Below are 16,716 nucleotides of genomic sequence, written 5' to 3'. Positions count from 1 at the left end.
CACACCTCAACACACACCTCAACACAGCACTGAGACACACACCTCAACACAGCACTGAGACACACACCTCAACACAGCACTGAGACACACACCTCAACACAGCACTGAGACACACACCTCAACACAGCACTGAGACACACACCGCAACACAGCACTGAGACACACACCTCAACACACCCCTCAACACAGCACTGAGACACACACCTCAACACACCCCTCAACACAGCACTGAGACACACACCTCAACACACCTCTGAGACACACACCTCAACACACCTCTGAGACACACACCTCAACACACACCTCAACACAGCACTGAGACACACACCTCAACACACCTCTGAGACACACACCTCAACACACACCTCAACACAGCACTGAGACACACACCTCAACACAGCACTGAGACACACACCTCAACACAGCACTGAGACACACACCTCAACACAGCACTGAGACACACACCTCAACACACCTCTGAGACACACACCTCAACACAGCACTGAGACACACACCTCAACACAGCACTGAGACACACACCTCAACACACCTCTGAGACACACACCTCAACACAGCACTGAGACACACACCTCAACACAGCACTGAGACACACACCTCAACACAGCACTGAGACACACACCTCAACACAGCACTGAGACACACACCTCAACACAGCACTGAGACACACACCTCAACACACACCAACACAGCACTGAGACACACACCTCAACACACACCTCAACACAGCACTGAGACACACACCTCAACTCACCTCTGAGACACACACCTCAACACACACCTCAACACAGCACTGAGACACACACCTCAACACACACCTCAACACAGCACTGAGACACACACCTCAACACACCTCAACACAGCACTGAGACACACACCTCAACACACACCTCAACACAGCACTGAGACACACACCTCAACACACACCTCAACACAGCACTGAGACACACACCTCAACACACACCTCAACACAGCACTGAGACACACACCTCAACACACACCTCAACACAGCACTGAGACACACACCTCAACACACACCTCAACACACTCTGACCTCAACACACACACTGATCTGAACACACATCTCAACACGCACCTCAACACACACACTGGAGTGAGAAAGAGGAAGTAAACAGAGAGCAGGAAGTAGAGCTCTGCTAAATGAAGAAGCTTTTGTCTTTTATAAACTGCAGGATCAAAACAAAACTTAAGAGCAGAGCCGAGAAACGAAACCAGAACCAGATTAGAGAGAGAGGGAGGAGCTCAGAGAGGTGATGAAGACACCTGGAGCATTCTGAGAGAGAACTCCACTCCCTGTGGGCTGATGATGATGATGAAACACTCTGCTCTGGACTTGTGTAAACACTTCCTAGTTGGAGGTGACGAGCGGTCAGGAACTGATCCCATAATTCATCATGTTCCAGGAAGAAAGCTTCAACAGAAAGCTAGGTTTTGACTACACTCGTTGTCATGGTTACGTTCAAACAAGCCGCCCACAGACCCCAGAGGCTCACGTTTTTTCTGTTCAACAAAATAAACCCCTGAATGTGGAGGCGGTGTTACGCTGTTGATCTTTACACACGTTACACTGTTGTGTTACACTGGTTCTGTTTGTGTGTGTTACGTTGCTGTGTTACATTTAAACGAACCGCATGTGTTACGTTGTTGTGTTACATTTAAACGAACCGTGTGTTACGTTGTTGTGTTACATTTAAACGAACCATGTGTGTTACGTTGTTGTTACATTTAAATGAACGGCATGTGTTACGTTGTTGTGTTACATTTAAACGAACCGTGTGTGTTACGTTGTTGTGTTACATTTAAACGAACCGTGTGTTACGTTGTTGTTACATTTAAATGAACGGCATGTGTTACGTTGTTGTGTTACATTTAAACGAACCGTGTGTGTTACGTTGTTGTGTTACATTTAAACGAACCGTGTGTTACATTGTTGTTACATTTAAACGAACCGTGTGTGTTACGTTGTTGTTACATTTAAACGACACGTGTTACATTGTTGTGTTACATTTAAACGAACCGTGTGTGTTACGTTGTTGTGTTACATTTAAACAAACCATGTGTTACATTGTTGTGTTACATTTAAACGAACCGCGTGTGTTACGTTGTTGTGTTACATTTAAACAAACCGTGTGTTACATTGTTGTGTTACATTTAAACGAACCGCGTGTGTTACGTTGTTGTGTTACATTTAAACGAACTGTGTGTTACATTGTTGTGTTACATTTAAACGAACCGCGTGTGTTACGTTGTTGTGTTACATTTAAACGAACCGCGTGTGTTACGTTGTGTTACATTTAAACGAACCGTGTGTTACATTGTTGTTACATTTAAACGCACCGTGTGTGTTACGTTGTTGTGTTACATTTGAACGAACCGTGTGTTACGTTGTTGTGTTACATTTAAACGAACCGTGTGTGTGTTACGTTGTTGTGTTACATTTAAACGAACCGTGTGTGTTACGTTGTTGTGTTACATTTAAACGAACCATGTGTTACATTGTTGTGTTACATTTAAACGAACCGTGTGTTACATTTAAACGAACCGTGTGTGTTACGTTGTTGTGTTACATTTAAACGAACCATGTGTTACATTGTTGTGTTACATTTAAACGAACCGTGTGTGTTACGTTGTTGTGTTACATTTAAACGAACCGTGTGTGTTACGTTGTTGTGTTACATTTAAACGAACCGTGTGTGTTACGTTGTTGTGTTACATTTAAACGAACCGTGTGTTACGTTGTTGTGTTACATTTAAACGAACCGTGTGTGTTACGTTGTGTTGTGTTACATTTAAACGAACCGTGTGTGTGTTACGTTGTTGTGTTACATTTAAACGAACCGTGTGTGTTACGTTGTGTTGTGTTACATTTAAACGAACCGTGTGTGTGTTACGTTGTTGTGTTACATTTAAACGAACCGTGTGTGTTACGTTGTTGTGTTACATTTAAACGAACCGTGTGTGTGTTACGTTGTTGTTACATTTAAACGAACCGTGTGTGTGTTACGTTGTTGTGTTACATTTAAACGAACCGTGTGTTACATTTAAACTAACCGTGTGTGTTACGTTGTTGTGTTACATTTAAACGAACCGTGTGTTACATTGTTGTTACATTTAAACGAACCGTGTGTGTTACGTTGTTGTGTTACATTTAAACGAACCGTGTGTTACGTTGTTGTGTTACATTTAAACGAACCGTGTTACATTGTTGTTACATTTAAACGAACCGTGTGTGTTACGTTGTTGTGTTACATTTAAACGAACCGTGTGTGTGTTACGTTGTTGTGTTACATTTAAACGAACCGTGTGTGTGTTACGTTGTTGTGTTACATTTGAACGAACCGTGTGTGTGTTACGTTGTTGTGTTACATTTGAACGAACCGTGTGTTACGTTGTTGTGTTACATTTAAACGAACCGTGTGTGTGTTACGTTGTTGTGTTACATTTAAACGAACCGTGTGTGTTACGTTGTTGTGTTACATTTAAACGAACCGTGTGTGTTACGTTGTTGTGTTACATTTAAACGAACCGTGTGTGTTACGTTGTGTTGTGTTACATTTAAACGAACCGTGTGTGTTACGTTGTGTTGTTACATTTAAACGAACCGTGTGTGTTACGTTGTTGTGTTACATTTGAACGAACCGTGTGTGTTACGTTGTTGTGTTACATTTAAACGAACCGTGTTACGTTGTTGTGTTACATTTAAACGAACCGTGTTACGTTGTTGTGTTACATTTAAACGAACCGTGTGTGTTACGTTGTTGTTACATTTAAACGAACCGTGTGTGTTACGTTGTTGTGTTACATTTAAACGAACCGTGTGTGTGTTACGTTGTTGTGTTACATTTAAACGAACCGTGTGTGTTACGTTGTGTTACATTTAAACGAACCGTGTGTGTTACGTTGTGTTACATTTAAACAAACCGTGTGTGTTACGTTGTTGTGTTACATTTAAACGAACCGTGTGTGTTACGTTGTGTTGTGTTACATTTAAACGAACCGTGTGTGTTACGTTGTGTTGTGTTACATTTAAACGAACCGTGTGTGTGTTACGTTGTTGTGTTACATTTGAACGAACCGTGTGTTACGTTGTTGTGTTACATTTAAACGAACCGTGTGTTACATTTAAACGAACCGTGTGTGTTACGTTGTTGTGTTACATATAAACGAACCGTGTGTTACATTGTTGTGTTACATTTAAACGAACCGTGTGTGTTACGTTGTTGTGTTACATTTAAACGAACCGTGTGTTACGTTGTTGTGTTACATTTAAACGAACCGTGTGTTACGTTGTTGTGTTACATTTAAACGAACTGTGTGTTACATTGTTGTTACATTTAAACGAACCGTGTGTTACGTTGTTGTTACATTTAAACGAACCGTGTGTGTTACGTTGTTGTGTTACATTTAAACAAACCGTGTGTGTTACGTTGTTTTCAGTGTGAGACATTGTAATAATTACGTGTTACTTTATTAAGTTACGTTGCACAAGTGTGACTCTTATTTCCTGTTTTTTTTTTCCATGACATGCAGATGTCCATTGTGTAATATTTTGTTATTTGATATATTATTTGTATCCTAATTTGGGGTTTTTTTAGTATTTTTGTTATATTCCATCCTATTTTATCTATTACCTGTGTTTGTGGACACTGCTGGAAACTGTTAATTTTCCTTTGGGATGAATAAAGTATCTGTCTGTCTGTCTGTCTGTCTCTCTATCTATCTACCTATCTATCTACCTATCTATCTATCTACCTATCTACCTATCTATCTATCCATCCATCCATCCAAAAAAACCCCAATCCACCATCCAGAGCTCACTGCAGATGTTCCTGACCACCAGCTTCCCAATCTTTAAAGCTGCGTTCTGATTGGCTGTCTGTGCGTTTCACACACTTTTAAACACACTCGAGTTCCTGAGCAAGAACACCATTAATGGACTGAGAGCTAGCACATCATGTGTCTGAGGGTTAACTAATTATTTAGTTAGTTAACAGTTTAAATAAAGATGTAAATACTCTGCCACTAGCTGGTGTGAGTTTGTTTCATGAAGCCTGACCTCAGGAGGCACGATCTGCCACTTGATGCCGCAGGTTCCGGAGACCAGAACCTGGCGCTTCACTCCGTCCTTGCTGGCGTGACTCGAGGGAACCTCGTCGTTCTCACGGATGCTGAAGGACAAGGGCTCGTACACCTCACAGCTGAAGTATTTGGTCAGCGTCTCCAGCGTGGAAATGTACTTGACCTTCAGGTCCTGCTTGCTGACGTTGTTGTTCTGTACCGTGTTGTCATTGAACTCCTCCAGGAACACCTTGAAGACGTTGGAAATGCGCAGACGGGTCAGCAGGTTCCTCTGAGAGATCGACTGGTTCAGACACACCGGGACGTAGTTCTTATACCTAGAGGATGGGACGGAGGCGGGGTCAGGTGACTGGACTTTTCCTGGACAATGTTCGATTTTATTTTACTCAGATTTGTGGAGTAATGGATGCTCCATTATTAAGAGATTAGACGTGCAAAAATACTGTTACTGTTATATTCCTAATATTTATTATTAAATTAATACTTATTAAACATTTTAAAAACTAATATTATAAATAATTTATAAACTAAATAATAAAATTTAATATTATTTATTTATTCATTATTTCATTTTTTATTTTTATTATTATTATTATTAGAAAATGAATCACTATAAATAACAATTTTGTACTTTTTTACTCCAGATTTTTTTTCCTCATAGATTTCTTTCTTACTTGTATTTCTTGGCCAGTCCCCGCGCTGGCGGGTCTCTGCCTATGGCATCATGGGAAATCGCCATCACAGCCATTCCCAGACACTCGTTCTCGATGTGCTGAGATTCGGCTTCGTTCTGAAAGCTGCGGAGGGCGAGTGAGCCGCGCTGGAAATCACACTGACTCTGAAAAAACAACAACAAAAGCACAAACACTGATTTAAACCCCATGAAGAGTGAAACACACACACACGTGATGTGTATGTTTCATTACACAATTAAAAACCCTTTGAAACGCCGTACCTGTGCGTACAGGTAGGTGAGTGAGGGCGAGTCCAGGAGCGCCGTCCCCTGGTTTCCTGAGTGTTTGAGGCTGTGACGCACCACAGCTGGAGTGTCCTTACTCGTCCCATGCCAGTTAGTGAAATAAAACCTTAAACACAACAACAAACACGTTACACTGATTTTTTACTGCAGTATCAGTGTTTAGACACACACACACACCTTCTCACCCATACACACACCTCATGCGATAGTGCAGCCTGAGTCGGGTCGTCTCGTCTACGTGGAACATGTGATTCGGAGGAAACCACGTCCTGCTGGTTTCATCGTACAGAGCGAACAGACTGCTGCATAATGGAGACAGACCTGAAAAAAAACAGATATTAAAATATATAATCTGCATATTTACACATTTCTTCCCGGTGCTGACAGGCAGGGGGCGGAGCTTAGACCGATCACATGACATCACTCCCAGCTTTTTCACTTTCCCAGCGTATTTTCTAACACCGTGACCCAGTTTCTGATCTCGAAGCGTACTCTGGTATCTTACGCACTCTAGCGTATTTTCTCTGGATATATTTCATAAACTCGTTAGCTGTGGAGTCTAGTAAGTAGATAACTAAGCTCCGCCCACACTGGCTCAGAGACCAATCGCAGACGAGTGTCCAGCACAACTCACCCAGCTTCTTGGCGGCTTCGGTGCACAGCTGCTCGGCCGAGTAGCGTCCCTTCAGGTGGATGATCTGCTGTGTCTCCGGCAGGTAAAAGTGCACCTCCAGCCCCGGCAGGATCACGGACGACATCAGCTGTGACTTCTTCCTCCTCTGCAGCTTCCCCAGGATCTGACGGCCCACTTCCATTTCCCACAACGTTCACGCCACACTCTGGGGAGACAAGGCAAGCGACTTTATACGTTTATACCAAATCCACGCTTTGTAATTTGACCAGATTAGACTAGTTTACTTGCCTCGTTTCAATCTGGCAACCCCATAAACACGATAAAGTTGTGCCACATGGTCAAATCTTATAACATATTTATTTATTAATTAATCTTACAGCATATTTTTTTTAGTCTAATACTAATACCATAATATATGATACCGATTAACAATAATAATAACAATAATATCAGTAATTTAACAGGAAACATACATTTACAAGGAAATGTACACGTTAATAATGACAGTAATAACGTAACACCATTAGTAATAATAACATTATAAGACACATTTCACTACTACAGGCCCGTTTATATTCATAACCGTGAGGAAAAACTCATGACACCACAGATTAGATTTCAGTAAGCAACAATAAAACGATTAAATTATCGAACAACCCTCTTGTTACAAGCAAGTAATAAATAAACATTTACAGGAACATCCAGGTCTCCGGGTCAAACCGAGTCTAACAGCACTAAAGAGTGTACCTATTTAGTGCACTAGCCTAGTGTTACCTAGTTACCACAGTAGGCGCCCTAGAGTGAGTGTCACTGCGGCAGCGAGCGGTTTGGGACGGGAGCCGCAGCCATGTCAAACCACCGTGGCTCTCCGCCTCAGGCAAGAAAAAACGTCGAGAGTAACTTACCAGTGAGGCTTTATTTTCGCCAGCAGAGCCTCGAAACACGGCTGTCTTCAAAAACAGACAAATAAACGACACGGTTTAATGACGAATTCCTGTGTTGAAATAGCTCGTTTTTCTCTCTAGTACCGCCATAATAGCACACAGCTAGCTTCCGAGTAAATTACGTCGGAAGTTTCTGGTAAACGACGCAGTCCGAGCTCGAACCCGATTGGCTGCCTGGGACTTCCGGGTGACGTCACCGCATCGCCGATTCTTATGAATTATCCGGGAAGTCCGGGCTCTTTTTTTCATTGAGTCGTGTCGAGTGATTTCGGCTCATCAATGAGAGTCGACACTCCGAAACGACTCAGTGACTTTTTACCTGTCTGTCTGTCTGTCTGTCTTTATTTTTCCAAACACATAGCATTCAAAACATAGCATTTCAGTGGCTTTGCACAGTGACAATAAAGTTTAATCTAATCTTAATCTAATCTTAATCTAATCAAAACAAATAACATTCTAAAGTGTAACGGTGTCTGTCTGTCTCACTGTTTGTCTGCTTCACCTGTCTGTCTGTCTGTCTGTCATTATACTAAATAAAGCATTTGAATCATTAGCTCCATAGCTGCAGGTCAACACTGAATTCTCTCTTCTCTTTTTTCTTGAAGCACTAAAATAGGACGCGGCCCCTTTAAGACGCGCTCCAGGAGGAAACAGGAAGTTTCTGGGACATGAACATTTAACACAAAGAAACAAAAACGAAAGAAATTGTCTGACATGGCGGGGATTAAAGGTGATTTTTTAAAGTCCAGATAATCACTTGATAGGTCTTTTTAGTAGCGCGATGGCGTACTGAGACTTTAACTTAGATCTAAGTTTATGGAACTGTCTCTGAGTGACGCGTTTGTCTCTCAGTGTGTGTGTGTGTGTGTTTGTTTGTGTTTGTATTTACCTTTTATTCCTCCATTTCTGTAGAAGTGTGTAGAGTTATTATGGAGTTTATGCGGTAGATACAGTGATATAGTTAGAGACTACTGAGAGTCAAGACGGAAATTCACAGAAATTCACTGTGTTTCTTTTGGTGGTCACGAGCCAGATCTTAACGCATGTAAAATTTCACATCTGAACTAATCAGTTAATCAGCACTTTGGAGACCTGGTGTAAATTTGCTGGATATTTTTAAGAAGCGAGTTTTGGTGACGTTCAAAGTTTCCACGATTTTTTTTTTAGCGTGTCATGACGCCTCGGCCTCTAGGGGGCAGCAGACACAAGAGTTTCAGCTGAAGCACAACGCTTTACGTGTTTATCCATCAAATGTCACGATATTTATGTTAGAATAAAATCATGATGCGTTTTCTGTTTCAGCTCTGGTCAGTTTGTCTGAATTACTTGCGTTTGATTCGTCTACACTGCATAGGAATCACATGCGTTTGATTCGTCTACACTGTATCTGAATCATTTACGTTTGATTCATGTACACTGTATCGGAATCATTTACATTTGATTCATGTACGCTGTATCTAAATCATTTGCCTTTGATACATGTACACTGTATCGGAATCATTTACATTTGATTCATGTACACTGTATCGGAATCATTTACATTTGATTCATGTACACTGTATCGGAATCATTTACATTTGATTCATGTACACTGTATCGGAATCATTTACATTTGATTCATGTACACTGTATCGGAATCATTTACATTTGATTCATGTACACTGTATCGGAATCATTTACATTTGATTCATGTACACTGTATCGGAATCATTTACATTTGATTCATGTACACTGTATCTGAATCACTTGCATTTGATTCATATAGGCTGTACCAGTGGGATTTAATTTCGGGTTGATTTAGTGAGTAAAGGATCATTTTTAATCCGAATCATTTGCATGTGATTTGTGTACACTCTACCTGAATCATTTGCATTTGATTCTGTATCACTCGTATGAAGTTGATTCACGTCACGATATTTATGTTGGAATAAAATCATGATGCGTTTTCTGTTTCAGCTCTGGTCAGTTTGTCCTTCAGCGGTGCCCTTGGACTGACCTTTCTGCTTTTGGGCTGTGCGTTGGAGCAGTATGGGTACGTTACTTGTCGTCTGTCTGTGCACCCTGTGTCTCCCAGAACATGAGACATTATTTTTGACGCTGTGTGTGTTTGTGTATTTGCACTTATTTTTTTTTAGAGTCTACTGGCCTCTGTTCGTGCTGATTTTCTACGTGATCTCGCCGTTGCCGTACTTCATCGCCACCAGGTGCGGAGACGACACAGATTCCTCGAGCAACACGTGCAGGGAGCTTTCACACTTCCTGACCACAGGGATCGTGATCTCAGCGTTCGGCCTGCCTGTTGTGTTGGCTCGCACACAAGTGGTAAGAGGAGGCTTTTTAAACATTTTGGCATCGGTCTTCTCCATGTGTCATACCTCCCTGCTTGTTATTTTGAAAGGTTACAAATGACTCATTATCACGTAACACTGGGAATCAAATTCAGATGACTCTGGGTTCAAATTCACTGTGTCATTTTGTGAATCAAATTAATGACTCACTGTATCATATGCTGTGAATCAATTCAGTGGCTCACTGTATCATATGTTGTGACTCATTTCCATGACTCACTGTGTCATGTTGTGAATCAAATTAATGACTCACTGTGTCACATGTTCTAAATCAATTCAATGATGCACTGCATCATATGTTGTGAATCAAATCAGTGACTCACTATATCATATGTTGTGAATCAAATCAGTGACTCACTATATCATATGTTGTGAATCAATTCAATGACTTAATGTATCATGCTGTGAATCAAATCAATGACTCACTGTATCATATGTTGTGAATCAATTTAGTGACTCACTGTATCATATGTTGTGAATCAAATCAATGACTCACTGTATCATATGTTGTGAATCAATTTAGTGACTCACTGTATCATATGTTGTGAATCAAATTAATGACTCACTGTATCACATGTTCTAAATCAATTCAGTGATACACTGTATCACATGTTGTGAATCAAATCAGTGACATCAGTGACTCACTGTATCATATGTTGTGAATCATTTCAATGACTTAATGTATCATGCTATGAATCAAATCAATGACTCACTGTATCATATGTTGTGAATCAATTTAGTGACTCACTGTATCATATGTTCTGAATCAAATCAATGACTCACTCTATCATATGTTGTGAATCACATTTGGACGCGTATACATAAAGCATGAATTGACAGCATGAATTATTTTCTAGAGGATCATTCTCTTTTCATGTTTCATATAAAAACTCTGAAGACTTTTTACATGACTGAACTGACTCACCTCTCGTCTTTAAACAGATCAAATGGGGAGCCTGTGGCCTGGTGATGGCGGGAAACAGTGTCATCTTCCTCACCATCCTCGGTTTCTTCCTGGTGTTCGGCGGCAGCGATGACTTCAGCTGGGAGCAGTGGTAAAGTCGTGACCAGAGGACGGGTTGCCAGATTGAGGGGAGTTCCTGACGTCTGTTTTCATAAAGGGGAGGGGGGGGTGTGGGTGCAATACGGGAAGGTTAAGGCTGAGCTTCATTAGTGTGGTTAACGGAGGTGTTGTTGAGTCAAGGAAGGAAGGAAGGAGATCCTCGAGGGGAGCTTTTCAGCGTCTGATGTGTGTCACTGACTCACGACTCGCGCTTAAATTAACACACTCAATGTAAATTCCTGGGAGGGTTCCTGCATTACTCCTCACAGAAGAACTGACTTGATTCACGCTAGATTCATAATTAACACTATTTTCAAATCATTCTATAAATATTCGTGTTCTTGTGCCCTTTTTCCCATATAACTATAATCCTAAAGGAATGGTTAAAAACACCTAGAACTTTCCGGATAAATCCGCAAAAAGACGCTACGGACAAGATAAAGAAAACACACTTGATGACGTAAAGCATAAAGGATCTCTGTGTGAAGACAAAGCTTCTGTCATATCGATATGTCAAAAGAAAAAAAAATCTGGACCCCTCACTGCCCTTTCGCCATAAAGAACTCTTTTAGACCCTTTAATTCAGACATGACGGCTTAACAAAGCTTCTCATTTAGGCGTGTTATTAATAATCCATTCATACGTCCGCACCACGACGCACAGCTCGGCCTTGTGGTTAACGGCCCTCCTTCTAGCGAATGTAAAGATAAATGAGTTGTCTCCGACTAGCTTCAGGCTGCTATTCCAATTTCACGTTTGTTTAACTCATCTTTCCTACAACTTGTGACGATGAATCACATCCAAATGACTCTGATTCAGGGTACTCTGAACAATGAATACATCTCCTTTATACCAGGAATTGCATTTAAATGTCTGTCACATATATACGATTCTTTACATGTCTAAAATGACTCATTTGTGTCCAGTTCGTGTACTCATTCCCGTCTCAGAATCATTCGCTTGTGATTCGTATACACTGTTTTAGAATCATTTGGATTTGATTCATATACACTCGCTGAAACATTTGCATTTGATTCTTGTACACTATCTGAATCACTTGCATTTGATTCTTGTACACTATCTGAATCACTTGCATTTGATTCTTGTACACTGTATCTGAATCACTTGCATTTGATTCTTGTACACTATCCGAAACTTTTGCGTTTGATTCTTGTACACTGTATCTGAGTCATTTGCATTTGATTCATGTACGCTGTATCGGAATCACTTGCTTTTGATTCGTGTACACTGTATCTGAATCATTTGCATTTGACTCATGTATGCTGTACCAGTTTGATTTAGTAAGTCAAGGATCGTTTTTATCCGAATCATTTGCAATTCATTTTATCCGAATCAATTTATGTACACTGTACCTGAATCATTTGTATTTGATTCTGTATCACTCGTATGAAGTTGATTCATCGGAAAGTATTCACTTCATACAAATGAAACGGCGTAAAAACTTCTAACCCGTCCACTTAGCTCGTATCAACCAAAGTCCATTTTTATATCTTTAAGCTTTTTAAACCTGAACCTTAATCTGTATTTACATAAAAACTAATAAAGCTCAAGCCTTCCTCCCTCGTCATCTTCATCATCATCATCATCATCATGTTCATCATTAGCGTATTTAATGTAAACAGAGAAGGATTAAAGGAAAATTGGAGGGAAAAGCCATAGCAATTTCTATGTTTATTAAAATAGCTTGGGTGTTGCATTTCACCGCAAATATATATATATATTTTTCTGATTTTTTTCTTAACCAGTTTCCACAGCTCCTGTCCGTGTATCTGAGTAAAAAGATGTAAACAGTCTCCGTCTCTGCACTAGGTCTAATACGACTCCTGTATTATTTCTCTTATCTCTTCCTGTAACACAGTGTAATGATTGTTATTATTTTCCTGTGTGTGTATGTGTGTGTGAGAGATAGTAAGCAATAAAGCTCTTGTATTTCGATATCTGTTTTCAGTCATGCTGATTAGCCGTGAGAGAGAGAGAGAGAGAGTGAGAGTGAGAGTGAAGACTCGCGCGGCATTAAAGCGAATCTTTTTTCCCGATCCTGTTCTCCAGTTTATTTCAGAACCGCTTTTTTCTCTCACCTTAAAATTCTCCACCCACATGAGAGGACGTCTATTTCTGAGCTAAAAAACTGCAGCATGAAACATAAAACCAGCTTCTGTGCAGCCCACACACACACACACACACACACGGGCCGATGGTCCTACTGCGGTCTGTTGTTCTCTAGTACCTGCATTTGGGATCTGCATTGATATCATCATCATCATCATCATCATCATCATCGGGGGGGGGGATCCAGATGTGACACGTTTATAACACACATTTATAATGCAGTTATTCTCTGAAATCTAGAACCTTTAAGGGTTTTCCCGTTCCTCTTTGAAGGAACTTAGAGAAGGTGCAAGTGTTTCCCTGAGAGTGGGGGGTGGGGAGATGGAGAGAGAGAGAGGTAGTGTGTGTGTGTGTGTGTGTGAGAGAGAGAGAGAGAGAGAAAGTGGGAGGGAGGGAGGGAGGGAGGTATTGTGTGTGTGTGTGTGTGAGAGAGAGAGAGAGAGAGAGAGAGAGAGAGTGGTAGTGTGTGTGTGTGTGAGAGAGAGAGAGAGAGAGAGAGAGAGAGAGAGAAAGTGGGAGGGAGGGAGGGAGGGAGGGAGGGAGGGAGAGAGGTATTGTGTGTGTGTGTGAGAGCGAGAGAGAGTGGTAGTGTGTGTGTGAGAGAGAGAGAGAGAGAGAGAAAGTGGGAGGGAGGGAGAGAGGTATTGTGTGTGTGTGTGAGAGCGAGAGAGAGTGGTAGTGTGTGTGAGAGAGAGAGTGGTAGTGTGTGTGTGAGAGAGAGAGAGAGAGAGAGAGAGAGAGAAAGTGGGAGGGAGGGAGAGAGGTATTGTGTGTGTGTGAGGGCGAGAGAGAGTGGTAGTGTGTGTGTGTGAGAGAGAGAGAGAGAGAAAGTGGGAGGGAGAGAGGTATTGTGTGTGTGTGAGAGCGAGAGAGAGTGGTAGTGTGTGTGTGAGAGAGAAAGAGAGAAAGTGGGTGGGAGGGAGGGAGAGAGGTATTGTGTGTGTGTGTGAGAGCGAGAGAGAGTGGTAGTGTGTGTGAAAGAGAGAGAGAGAGAGAGAGAGAGAGAGAGAAAGTGGGAGGGAGGGAGAGAGAGAGGTATTGTGTGTGTGTGTGTGAGAGCGAGAGAGAGTGGTAGTGTGTGTGTGAGAGAGAGAGAGAGAGAGAGAGAGAGAGAGAGAGAGAGAGAAAGAGAGAAAGTGGGTGGGAGGGAGGGAGAGAGGTATTGTGTGTGTGTGTGTGTGAGAGCGAGAGAGAGTGGTAGTGTGTGTGTGTGAGAGAGAGAGAGAGAGAGAGAGAGAAAGTGGGTGGGAGGGAGGGAGAGAGGTATTGTGTGTGTGTGTGTGTGTGAGAGAGAGAGAGAGAGAGAGAGGCTTTCAGCATACATCCTGGAGTAGGAGGTGAAGAAGCTTTGACAATTCAGACGAACACGTAATAGATCTGTGTGCAACAACATGATAGAGGGACATGAAGAAATATGAAGGAAGGAAGGAAGGACGGAAAAGAAGAGAAGTAAAAGTAAGGAAAGAAAAGGGGGGAAACGGAAGCAGTAAAAAAGAAAGGACACAATTGGATAGAGAGAACGGCAAAAAATAAGGAAAAATAAAAACAAGTAAAGACAGAAAAGAAAACAAGATGAAGTGACAAAAAAAGGAAGGAACGGAAGAAAGACAGCAAAAAAAAAAAGGAAGGAGAAAGAAATCATTCTTCCATCCAGTGACTTGAAACCATATTTACATTCCTGATTTTACTGTTAACACTGCAGGTCTATATCTACACACACACACACACTCTCTCTCTCTCTCTCACACACACACACACACACACACACACACTTTCTCTCTCACACACACTCACACACTCCTGCAGTATCTGTTTAAACTCTTCTTTTTGATGATCTCCAGCAGCTCTTTCCATTTCTATTAAGAGCTCTGCTCTATTTTATTTATACATCCTGTCACTGTGACTAATGTCCACAGTGTTACACACACACACACACACAAACACACACACACACACACACCTCCGCAGTGAAAAAGTGGAACTTTCCATTTGTTCTGCTTCTTTTCCTCTAATAAATGAGGTAATTACTGCTCGTTTAATGTTCACTGAACTGATGATCATGAATCAAATGATTCTTAATATGAATCAAATTCAAATGACTCAAAACTTTACACCATGAAAATAATTCAACTTCAGACTGAAATAAATGATCCTTACTACCATGAATCAAATGTAAATGACTCTTGTACAGAATATTTTATCATTATAAATCAGTTTCAAGCAACTCAATCTGTACATATTGAATCAATTTCAAATGACTCAGATACAGTGTAACTCAAATGACTCTTATGCCTTTCCTCTAAGAATCACTTTGAAGTGACTCAGATATAGCGTATCTCAAATCTGTGGATCAATTTCAAATGATTCTTATGCCTTTCCTCTAAGAATCACTTTGAAGTGACTCAGATATAGCGTATCTCAAATCTGTGGATCAATTTCAAATGATTCTTATGCCTTTCCTCTAAGAATCAATTTGAAATGACTCAGATTCAGTGTATCTTTACCCTCTGAACCATTTTCAAGTGACTCTTCTACAGTGTACTTTATGCTATGAATCAACTCAATTTTAAATGACACATCTGCACTATGCTGTGAATGAAAATAAGAATCACTGAAACCAAAATGCTTCAGATTCAAATAAAAACACTCTCTGTTGCGTGACTATGCTAATGCACGACTGGCTAATAAGTCACTTAGCAGCAGGATGAAAAAGACTGCAGTAATTTGTGCAATTATGGATGCGCTAATCACATTGGACACCTGAGAGATGGGAGCGCTAGCAGCACAACGTGGCCCTGGGGAGGCGGCTCAGCGTTGCTATAACACCACATTTTCACCGCCGCATTAACGGCACATTTGAATCTGAGAGCCATGCTGTTAATGCGCTTTAATTAACAGTAACACGTTCCGAGGAAAATGTGTTTCCTGTCGTTCTGTGCCGCCGGAGAACGTCTGAAGATGTGACGCCTGGAGAAATTTCACGCTCTGTCGATGGAACCGAGAGAGCAGATGCCGAGCGACAGTGTTTTCTTGTCTCCGTGTCTCCTGTGGGCCGAGCGCCGCTGGTGTGTCGCTAACGACCTCCGTCCTCAGGGAGACTTCCTGTTGTTAAGCAGAATAAAGTGCGGGGAACATAAAGAGAAGACGGATGACGCCGAGGCACTCGGGAAGACGTGCCTGCTGACTTTAATTACACAATAAAATACTTTAGCTAGCATTAGCGAGCGGGCTGGTCAACTCATCCCAATGCTTTTATTACCTCATAAAATTCTAGCTGGTTCATTTTGACTGCTGGTTTCTAACTAAACAATAAAATACTCCATCCAAAAAGTGTCTGATCTCTAATTTACCTCATATACAACATTAGCTAGCATGCGAGTAACATATTTTTTTTTACATGGAATTATAGATATGCTAACTTTAGCTAGTAACTGATATTGATTTAAAAATTCACTAAGCCAAAGGGATGAAAAAAGAAAATGAAGTGGTGATGTGTCACA

General features: G+C 41.2%; 2 protein-coding genes across 2 annotated transcripts in view; one reads left to right on the top strand and one right to left on the bottom strand.

Annotated features, from left to right (window-relative positions):
- LOC131355933 (tyrosine-protein kinase JAK1-like) overlaps positions 1-6,912 on the bottom strand; it is an 18,195-nt gene extending 11,283 nt beyond the window's left edge. Inside the window, exons 1-5 of the mRNA XM_058394548.1 lie at positions 6,732-6,912; positions 6,295-6,418; positions 6,074-6,203; positions 5,793-5,956; positions 5,096-5,435 (exon numbers count right to left, since the gene is read on the bottom strand). Coding sequence (XP_058250531.1) covers positions 5,096-5,435; positions 5,793-5,956; positions 6,074-6,203; positions 6,295-6,418; positions 6,732-6,912 — 939 coding nt within the window. The remainder of the gene's footprint in view (positions 1-5,095; positions 5,436-5,792; positions 5,957-6,073; positions 6,204-6,294; positions 6,419-6,731) is intronic.
- LOC131355938 (leptin receptor gene-related protein-like) lies at positions 6,812-13,042 on the top strand. The gene is made up of 5 exons (XM_058394559.1): positions 6,812-6,949; positions 8,281-8,405; positions 9,632-9,707; positions 9,811-9,997; positions 10,966-13,042. Exons 2-5 carry the CDS (start codon positions 8,390-8,392, stop codon positions 11,080-11,082), a joined length of 396 nt encoding a protein of 131 aa, XP_058250542.1. The 5' UTR covers positions 6,812-6,949; positions 8,281-8,389; the 3' UTR covers positions 11,083-13,042.
- The last annotated feature ends 3,674 nt before the right edge of the window (positions 13,043-16,716 follow it).

The sequence above is a fragment of the Hemibagrus wyckioides genome, linkage group LG07, assembly GCF_019097595.1.
Source record: "Hemibagrus wyckioides isolate EC202008001 linkage group LG07, SWU_Hwy_1.0, whole genome shotgun sequence".
Lineage (NCBI taxonomy): Eukaryota > Metazoa > Chordata > Actinopteri > Siluriformes > Bagridae > Hemibagrus > Hemibagrus wyckioides.
Note: the sequence above shows the minus strand (reverse complement) of the source record. Positions and strands in the feature narration are given on the sequence as shown.

Coding starts and splice junctions, on each gene's coding strand:
- LOC131355938 (XM_058394559.1), top strand. Junction 9,708..9,810: donor TGTGCGTTGGAGCAGTATGG/GTACGTTACTTG, acceptor ATTTTTTTTTAG/AGTCTACTGGCCTCTGTTCG. Junction 9,998..10,965: donor TGTTGGCTCGCACACAAGTG/GTAAGAGGAGGC, acceptor GTCTTTAAACAG/ATCAAATGGGGAGCCTGTGG.